This window comes from Marmota marmota, unplaced genomic scaffold (assembly GCF_001458135.2).
Source record: "Marmota marmota marmota unplaced genomic scaffold, marMar, whole genome shotgun sequence".
Lineage (NCBI taxonomy): Eukaryota > Metazoa > Chordata > Mammalia > Rodentia > Sciuridae > Marmota > Marmota marmota.
In genome coordinates this window covers 6098005-6107772 of record NW_026000241.1, presented here as the reverse complement: position 1 = coordinate 6107772, position 9768 = coordinate 6098005, and the positions used below count along the sequence as shown (strand labels likewise).

At 58.3% G+C, this 9768-nt stretch overlaps 1 protein-coding gene across 1 annotated transcript in view; it reads right to left on the bottom strand.

The window, feature by feature from the left end:
* Colgalt1 (collagen beta(1-O)galactosyltransferase 1) overlaps positions 1-9396 on the bottom strand; it is a 20933-nt gene extending 11537 nt beyond the window's left edge. Inside the window, exons 1-5 of the mRNA XM_048795360.1 lie at positions 9371-9396; positions 8551-8661; positions 7632-7749; positions 2064-2198; positions 660-864 (exon numbers count right to left, since the gene is read on the bottom strand). Coding sequence (XP_048651317.1) covers positions 660-864; positions 2064-2198; positions 7632-7749; positions 8551-8661; positions 9371-9381 — 580 coding nt within the window. The 5' untranslated portion in view covers positions 9382-9396. The remainder of the gene's footprint in view (positions 1-659; positions 865-2063; positions 2199-7631; positions 7750-8550; positions 8662-9370) is intronic.
* Positions 9397-9768: the final 372 nt, after the last annotated feature.

The window sequence follows — 9768 nt, the reverse complement described above, 5'->3', positions numbered from 1 at the left end:
CGCAAGACCCAAGCCGCACGACCGGCCAGCCAGCCGGGTGGGGGGGGGGAGGGGACGCAGCAGGCGCAGGGACCCAGCGCCTTCCTGTTTGGTGGCTGAAATATCTTTTTTCTTTTCTTTTCTTTATTCACTACAACATCTGCATTAATGCCATACCCCTTGTTTATAGACTTAACTTCCCCACAGGTTCCTATAAAAAGGAAGCAGTACACATGGTTTGGTCCTCTGCAGTTGCAGGCGCCCACTGAGGGTCCTGGACTGTGTTTCCCCACAGATAAAGGGACCCACATATGCTCAAATGTGGAGGAGTGAGAGAAGATAGAAACGCATCGAGAGGGAAGTCGCGTTCGGTAAACAGGCCTCCAAGAGCTGCGGCAGCATCTACTCGGGAGGCTGAGGCAGAAGGCCCCTGTTTGAAGCCAGCTGGAAACTGAGACCCTGTCTCAGAAAAGGGCTGGGGACGGAGTGAGGGAAACGAGGGCTGGAGACTGGGTCCCAGAGAGTTAGCCGAACACCTGGATACAGCCACGCCTGAAGGCAGTCTAGCACCCTGCAGCTTCAGCTTCTGGAACATTCCGGGTGCTGTTCGGACTTGCTCAGCACGTAACCCCAAAGAACCAGGCAGGCACCCCGATGACAGAGCCCTCCCTCTCACTCACCTGCCTGCTTGCAGGAGAAGGCGAAGACGATGATGTCGTCGAAGGACCAGGTGTAGTCGGGGTGGGGCGGGTAGAAGGCCAGGTTCCGGGAGGCGGCCTTCCGCAGGTCGATCAGGAAGGTCGAGTGCACCATGGGAACCGCGAAGCAGCCCCTGCGGTCGCGCTTGCGGATGGGGATGTAGGCGGGCGTGCGCTTGTAGTAGCCCTGCGGGAGGCGGAGGCGGAGGCGGAGGTCTGCACCCATCGCACCCATCCCGGCCCGGCCCCAAAGTGGAGGCTGGAAGCCTTGACTGCAAGACTGGGAGCCAGCCTCCAGCTTCCACGGGATGTCCCCGAGGGCCATCAAGCCTGTCCCCACCCAGACCCTTCACTGCTGGCAACAGCAGCAGACGGCAGACGATGGATATGGGAGCACAGGCGGCGCGGGAAGGGCCCCCCCACCCCAGGCCAGGGGCGAGCGGGCAGGAGGGGGATCTCTAGAGAAGTTCTCAACCTCTAGACACCCTCGAGCTGGCGTCCTCCCTCGGCCCTTCATAGACCAGAATTGTGACAGTGCAACATTTGGATATTATTTTTTAAAAAAAAGAAAGAAATTAAGCCACTGAATGGTTCACTTTAAAACTGTAAACTTTTTGTTTATGAATTTTCTCTTGGGTTAAAAACTAAAAGAGGGCTGGGGCTGGGCTCAGGGGCAGAGCGCTTGCCTCGCATGCATGAGGCACTGGGTTCGGTCCTCAGCACCATGAATAAATAAAGATACTGTGTCCACCTACCACTAAAACACAAAGTTTAAAAAAAGAAAAAAAGGACAGGAGCCGGGGGTGCGGCTGGGTGGCAGGGTGCTAGACTACCATGCGGAGGCCCAGGGTTCCATCCTCAGCACCCTAGGGTCATGGTGGTGGGGAGGAGACAGCACAGATTAGTGTCCTGGCTCCAGTCCTCCAGCCCCTTGCATGCCCCCAACCCACCCAACCTGGTGGCTTTGCTTAGTATCCTATATTTGAACCTGGGGGTGGGACTTGTGACTAGGCCTGACCAATCACAGTTTTGTATTTTCCTGGCTTTAATAATTGGCTCAGGACTGTCCCCTGGCTGGACACTGCTAGGTTCTTTCCAGTGCAGTCTGAGAATTAAGCCAATCAATGAATGGGGGAGGGGAAAAAGGTTGTTTGAACATCTGGATCAAACCACACCTGAACCCCCATCCTGGCACCATCATTTCCTAGCTCTGGGCTTTAAGGCAAGTTTCCACCTCAGTAATGGTAGGGAAGTCATTGAAACACTCCCTCAGTGGGCTTTCTAAGGGTTAGCATGAGGGCATTTGTATAAGGTTGTGTGAAGACAAATTAGACTCCAGCTAGGGTCCCCGCTTGTCACCTGGCCTCCATCCCCGCCCTGTCCTACCTGGGAAGTCATTCCACACCAGAAGTTGGAGTACGCGGCCCGGGAGTCCAGCATAGGAGCCACCACGGTCTTGTTCTCGGCGATGAGCAGGCTCAGGGTGTCGGGGTTGATGAGCAGGTTGTCTGCGTCCACAAACTGCAAAGCACCCGCCGGCCGTCAGCGTGGGCCGCAACTCAGAACCACTGGGCAGAGGAACCACTTGGGTCCTGATGAAGGCCCTGGCTCCTCACCTACCAGCTCAGCCCTTGAAAATAAGCTGCATGTGGCTCAGTGTGTCCCCGAGTTCCCCTGCTGGGGCGGCTCTGCTGTGTGGTATGGGGGAGGGGAGGGCTGTAAGAGGTAGGGCCTGGTGGAGGTGGCGGAGAGCTCCTGGCCACCCGACTCCCGGCACTGCCATGACGCTCAGGCCACCTGGTGGCGCACTCAGCTCCCAACTGTGAGTTACATGACCCTTTCCTTGTCATGACTCCAGCATCAGGTATTGTCACAGCAACACCAGACTCTGACCCCAAAGACTGTCACCAACACCTTCCACGAAGGCCACACAAGGATGTTGGGGATGGCAGGGTCATTACCCCACCAACTGTGAGCAACCGGAGCCCAGCAGCAGCAGCAGGTCACGTGGGGGACAGACCTTGACCTGGTCCCAGGCTGAAATGAGATGCCACCACTGAAGATCACGGACACGTGTGGCCAGATGCAAGTCAGGCTGCGCTGGCCTCCACCCGGTCACCTTGCATGAATCCAGTGGTGGCTTTGTTTTTTCCTGGCTTCTTTTTTTTTTTTTTTTTAATGTTCGCGAAGAGCGTGAGCACCGACCCGCCATGAACGAAAGCAATCCCCTAGGGAAGGCACGGGTTTTTTTTTTTTTGGTAGCTCAGATTGAACCCAGGGGCACTCGTCCCTGAGCCACATCCCCAGCCCTATTTTGCATTTTATTTAGAGACAGGGTCTCACTGAGTTGCTTAGCACCTCGCTTTTGCTGAGGCTGGCTTTGAACTTGGGATCCTCCTGCCTCAGCCTCCCGAGTCGCTGGGATCACAGGTATGGGCCACTGCACCCGGCAGAAGCGCAGTGCTTTAGAGCTGTCACACCATCCCGTTCCCTAGGCTGGAAGCAGGTCTCAGTGCCCCCACGGTCTCCTCTGGCCTCCCAGGTGCCGGAGGCCCTGCGCCACACTGTGCTGTGTATGTACCTCCTGCTCCTGCCGACGACCCGGTGCAGTGACCTTGCTCCATCCGAGCTGTTCATGTTACCCCGGAGTATTTTCTTTTCGGATGACGACTGACAAGCTAATCAAAAGAGTCGTGCAGGAGTCTCAACGCTAACAACTGGCTGATTGCTGGGGTCTGGCTGGTTCCCCTTCTGTCTCCTCCTGTTTCAACTCAGTGGCTGGAGTCCCCACCATGCCGCTGGGCGACCGCGGAGCTCGGAAGGCTGTTTCAATGCGAGACATACAGCTGCGAGCGCTCTTTTATATAAACGTAAATTTGGGGGAAACTGTAGCTGTGCTGTCGACGCTGGAAAAAGTACCAGAGCCACGGTGAGGAGCTGGCACTGCTCAGACACCACCCAGTCTAGAGGCGAAGCTTGAATTTTTCCCCTTTGTTAGGGAACCCGCTGTGTAAGTATGTGCGGTCTTATCTACATGGGGTTGATTACAGGAGCTAACATTTTCTAAATAACAAAAAAAGAAAGAAAAAAAGAAAAGAAAACTGCCCCACAGGAAGCAAAGCCATCGGGAATTCCCAGCTCCCCGGACATGAGGACATGCAGGTCAGGATGCGCCCCAGAACCACAGGCAGCAAATCCAAAATGCAAGATTTTTGAACACTACATGAAGTTCTGTAAGGTGAACCTTGTGTCATGCACAAAGTTATTAAAAGCTGTTACACAAAACGACCTCCAGGCTGTGGGGACAAGGTACCTTGTGAAGCAAAGGAATCTAGGTTCCACATAGGCAATACTCCAAAATCGGAAAACTCCAAAATCCAAGATCCTTCTGGTGCTGGCCTTTCAGGTAGGGGCCACCTGAGCTGCAGGGAGGGCTGGCTTCCCCTCCTCGTGCAGTACTTCTAAAGGCGGGGTCCACTGCCACACACAGGAAAACGGGGGTCCACCTCCCTGGCAATGAGGGGACCCGCTCCCGCTGGCAGCCCTCCGGCTGTCCCAGGCTGGAGCCTCAGTCACACCAACAGGCCCCACCCAGCCCCTGGGGACATCTGAATCCATGACCTTTGTGTATATATCCAGTCCAAACAGCCGGAGGAGCCTGGCAGGCCCCCCGGAAAGTTCAACAGAGTTGCCCCGGGATCCAGGATCCAGGATCCGCAGCGCTGTTCCTGGTAGGAGCCAGGAGAGCGGCTCAGGTACGCGCTGTAGGCGCATGCTCAGAGCAGCACCACTCATCAGCACCAGAAGGTAGAAACCATCAAGTGCTGTCACCGTATGAACAGATGGACACCACATGGTCCAGCCACACAGCAAATGTCACTCAGCTATAACCTCAAGAACAAGACACTGAGCGCGGCGCGGTGGCGCAGCCTGTAATCCCAGCCGCTCGGGAGGTTGAGGCAGGAGGATGGCGAGTTCAAAGCCAGCCGCAGCAACTGCGAGACTCTAAGCAACTCAGTGGACCCCGTCTCTAAATCAAATACAAAATGGGGCTGGGGACGCGGCTCAGTGGTTGAGGGCCCCTGGGTTCAGTCCCTGGTACCAAAAAAAAAAAAGATGACACTGAATGACAGCCCCACAGAGGGCCCAGGTGTGCCGTTCCACTGACATGAAATACCTGAGCAGGCCGAACTGCTACAGGAAGCAGGGTAGTGGCTGCAGGGGCTGGGGCTGGGGCTGGGGCTGGGGAGTGCCTGCCGGGTTCCTTCTGGGTGAGGCAAATGTTCTGGAAGGAGATCCGCCTGTAACACAAGGAGGCGCTACGGCCACGAACTGCACATTGGACTCGTTCATTTTACCTTATGTAAATTGCACCTCAATTAAACAAACACGGCTACAAATGGTCTCTCTGGAAGGCGATATTAAAGTTTGGCGGGGTTTTTTCCCCCTCTTATGCTTCTTAATTTTTTTTCCTGCTAATAATATCCCTAACTTTTTTTTTTAAATATTTTTATTTTTTAGTTTTCAGCGGACACAACACTTTGTTTGTATGTGGTGCTGAGGATCGAACCCGGGCCACACGCATGCCAGGCGAGTGTGCTACCGCTTGAGCCACATCTCCAGCCCCAATATCCCTAACTTTTGAGGGGGGAAAAGGAGTGGAAGCCCTTTTAATAACAACGTCTAAAACATCAGACAAACAGTGTCACTCCAACATGGTTCTCCAAAGTCCCCAACTAAAAAATGTAACTTTGTGTCAAAAGCTGCTTTAAGCTTGGCATCTGGAGTTCCCCCGGGGGGTGCTGAAGGGAAAGAGTAAAACTCCAATCCCGAACCACAAAAGCAAAGGCCAGCGGAGGGGACAAGGCAGCTCTGTGCCGGAGGAGTCTAGGAGGAGCCAGAGCCACCTCTGTGCTGTCCCCTCCCTTCCTCTGCCTGCTCACGCATGTGTGGGGAGGAACCCGCAGGGCTCACTTGGGGGCTGCGTCCACGCTCGTTCCTCCCAGGACAGCAATGTCCTCCAAGGTGCTCGGTCCTCCCCACAGGGCGCAGGCCAGGGACTGCTCCGGCCTCCACCCTGGGCCTCCTGGTACCCACGGCAGCCACAGGGAGAATCCTAGAGCAGACACAGCCCTGCCCTGCTCCGCCCTCCACGGCTACCCTGCACCCTCCAAGCTAAAGCCAAGCGCCTCCTCTGGCTTGCACAGGAGGGTCCCCACCCCAGTCACTCAGTAGCACTGCTGCACTTTTGTCACCGAGTGTCCCAAGTGTGCTCCCTGCTCTTACTGGGGACTCTGCCCCCAGCCCGCTCGGTGGGCTCCTGTTCTCCTTCAGGTCTCTGCCTGGGTTCCTTCCTCCGAGTCACACGGCCCCTGCTCCTTCATCACATCCCCTGGTTGTGGGTGAATGGTGGCCCTCCAGATTCACTGAGCTCCTAACCCTGGCTCCTGTGAAGGTGCCCGGGATCTCCTGCACCTACAGGAAGGCGTAAATTAACATGAGGTCTCCCAGCAAGAGGGTGGCCTTAAGTCCACTGACTCGGTCCTCTCAAGAGAAAAAGGAGGGGACCGAGAAGCCATGTGACCAGAGCAGAGGCGCTGCGCCATCTCTGCCGCATCCCAGTAGCATCGAAAGGGGAAGAGGCAGGGTGGACTGCCACTTCCCACCTGCAGCCCCCACAGTGTGGGAGCCACCTGCTGGGCTCGGGCCAGCCTGTGCCCACTGCAGACGCCGCAGGGGGACGCCACGGCCCCTCCAGGTGCTCTGCGCGGCACACCCTGCCTGCGGTGTCCCCTGGCTCCGTTCTGTGGTTTTCAGCGCCCGTCACCTTTCCTGGGGGATCAGGAAGGCAGGCTCAGCTGACCACTGTGTCCCCAGGGCCCAGCTGAGGCCAGCGCATGTGGACACCGGCCAAAGGACAAGCGCAAGTCGTCCCAGCGATGGCAGCAGCACGGAGGCCAGCACAAGCCCCAGCACGTCGGGTGGCCTTACTGCTCTCTGGCTCTGTGGGGCCCAGCCGTCGGCACACTACTCCCCTCTGTCCCAGGGAGGGGACAGGTACCGTTACACCCAGGCCAGGACAGAAGGCGCTCACAGAGGTCCGTGACCGTGGACACTCATCCTGACACAACCGCGTTCCAGACTCAACCGACCCGAGACGCCGCTGCCAGCTAGGGAGCAGCGAGAGGAATCAGGCCTCCCTCGGTAGCTCGGGCCCCCAGCCCCTGGCCTCGTCCCCTAGCCTCTGAGAAGTCACCCAAAGAATGTCACCGTGGGATGTGCACAGAGCTTGGCTTTACTTGTGACGGGGTGACTAAAGCACACACAGCCCAAGGGTCCACACGGGACTGAAGCTCACCCTTTTGGGGGCAGCGGGAAGTGGGGGCTGAGCCCAGGGCACCCAGGCACCGCGCACACACCGCCTCCCCATTTCCTGAGACAGCGTCTTGCCAAGCTGCCAGGCTGGCCTCGCACTAGCCCTCGCACTGCCCGGCCCCACAGCCACTGGCCGCATGGATCGCGCTCTCCTGGGGACTGAGGCCTGCACCAAGGACCAGGCGGCCCAGGGTCCCGAGTCCCGGCTCCTCCTCTCTCCAACTGCATGAAACTGGAGGAACTGGCACCTCCTCCTGCAGCCTCAGTCTGCCCTTCTGCCAAGTGGGTTACACATGGCCCCTGCAGCGGTGGCACACGCCTGTCACCCCAGTGGCTCGGGAGGCTGAGACAGGAGGATTGCAAGTCCAAAGCCAGCCTCACCAACTGCGAGGCGTTAAGCAACTCAGTGAGACCCTGTCTCTAAACAGAACACAAAATAGGGCTGGGGATGTGGCTCAGTGACCTGGGTTCAATCCCCAGTATCCACCCCCTCAAAAAAGATGGCCCCGCATCCTGCTGCTCTGCCTGTCCCTGGCCGTCCAGCCTCCCTGGGCCCACAGCCATGGCTGAGCAACTCACCAAGATGTAATCAGCCCACATGTCCCGAGCCGATTTCAGGGCAGCCTGGCGCAACTTCATGACGTGCTCATAGCGAGAGTCGGACCAGTGTTTGGGGCCCTCCTCGTCTGGGTAGGACCTGCGAAGGGACAGTGTGATGTGGGAAGCATGGGGCGCGGTCAGAGCCCAGAGAGGGCCTCGGCCACCCTGGGGATGATCAGAGGAGGCTTCCTGAAGGAGGAGGCCTGCGAGCTGAGCTGAAGGCTGGGCAGGAGTGCGAGGTGGAAAAACCCTGGGAGGTGTGTCCTCGCGGGCAGCAGGGCACACACAGGGGACCAGAGGGAGCGAAGCTGGAGGCAAACGGTCAAGGAGAAAAGCTCGGAGTGGCTGCAGAGGGCCTCCCGCGCCAAGCAGGGCACCACTGAGGATGAAGGGGAGCCGCTGGGAAAGGGAGGGACACAGAGCAGAAAACGCGCGGAGACACCCCTCAGATCACAGGAGCCCGGCATGGGAGGGGAGCCTGGAGCCCCCGAGACCAGCAGTTTGGGGCTGGGACACCGTGAGAGCCCATCTCGAAAGAAGCGGGAGATCCTAAAGCGATGGAAGGAACCTGGCGGCCACACGGCCCAGGGCTCCCACGGAAGCTTCACACAGAGCGGCTCCTGGGTTCACCCCGAGACAGGAACAATGCAGTGGGCGTCACCAGGACAAAGGAGTAAAGAACTCCAGGTGAGGGAAGAGCTGAGACAAAGGCCTGGCAGGAGGATTAGGGCCTATCAGTGATGGGAGGAGTCAGGGCTCATGGATCTGGGATCAGGCTGGAAAGTCACAGGCTGAGGGCCCGTGAGTCCTGGTCCAGGGCAATAGGGAGCCATGGAAGATGCGTGAGCAGAGGGGCAGCCAGTCAGACCTGGGAGCTCAGGCAGGACCTGGCGCTCACCTGGGCTCCTCCGCCGGCCGCCACTCCACATAATGGTACAAACTCTTCACCGCCACTAGCCACTCCCGCAGCACAGCTGATGTGTTGTCTGCATTGTGGTCCGTGGCCACCCTGTGGGCACAAGGTGACAGTCAGCACAGCTGGGGGGAACAAGACAGGACCACGTAATGCAAGGCTCCCAGGGCTCCTTTCCTGGCTTGGCCTCCCACCAGCCATGTGGCCCTGGACGAGACACTGCCTCTCCATGCCCCAGTTTCCTCATCTGTAAAAAGGGAGTGGGGACAGGCCAGGTCACTGGGTGCATAAACAAGCTGGCTTGGAAAACCACATGAGCGACTGTGGGTTTCACTGCTGAGCTCGGAGGATCTTATGACCAGGTCCCCATCAGATGCCCGCAACTTAATAAAAAAAAAATCTACATATCATAAAGTCACCCGGCCTGCCTTCCTTCTCTCCTGTGAGCGACACACCTCATAGTGGGCTGTGCTCACACGTCATTCAACAAACAATTGTTAAGCACCACATGTATGCTTGGATGATCCAGACTAGGGAATGTGGGGCAGCGGGGAGAGGGACGCTGAGGAGTCTAGTTTGGCCATGAAGCAGAGAGTTAACTGTCCCTAGTAAATTTGTTCAACATTAAGGGCACCAGTAATGACAACACCAGGAAAGACAGTGACCCCAGCTGTGGCTCCTGAGCGCCAACCCTGCGCCAGGCACGACGGCCACCGGCGGGTTGTCCCCAAAGGCAAGCGCAACCAGCGGCCTTGATTCGCCCCCCTTTCCACGGAGGAAACCGAGGCAGGAAAGCAGAAGTCACCAGTCAGGCATCCTCACGGCGCCGGCCTTCCGCTTCCCCCTGTCATCTGGTCCCCTGCTGGCCCACGAAATCAGAGGACGGGTCCGCCTGAGCCCCAAGTCCCAGGGCCACCCTGGAACCAGGGTAAGTTGGAGACCCAACAGGGCAGCAAGAGCCGGGAAGCCTTTCCCTCAGATGTGGCCACGGCCAAGCCCAGGGGCGCCCAGGCCTTGTGGAGCTGTGGGTGCCCCCCAGGGAGGTGGCGGCTGCCCAGCCGGGGACAGACGCGAGGCCTGGGATCCGTCCCGAGCGCGGGTCCCGCGCGTCCTCCGGGCGTGGAGGGCGGCTCCGCCCGGAGTCGGGAGCCGCGGCGCAGGGCGCGCGGACCTGGCCCCGGGGGCTGCAGGGCGGGCTCACCA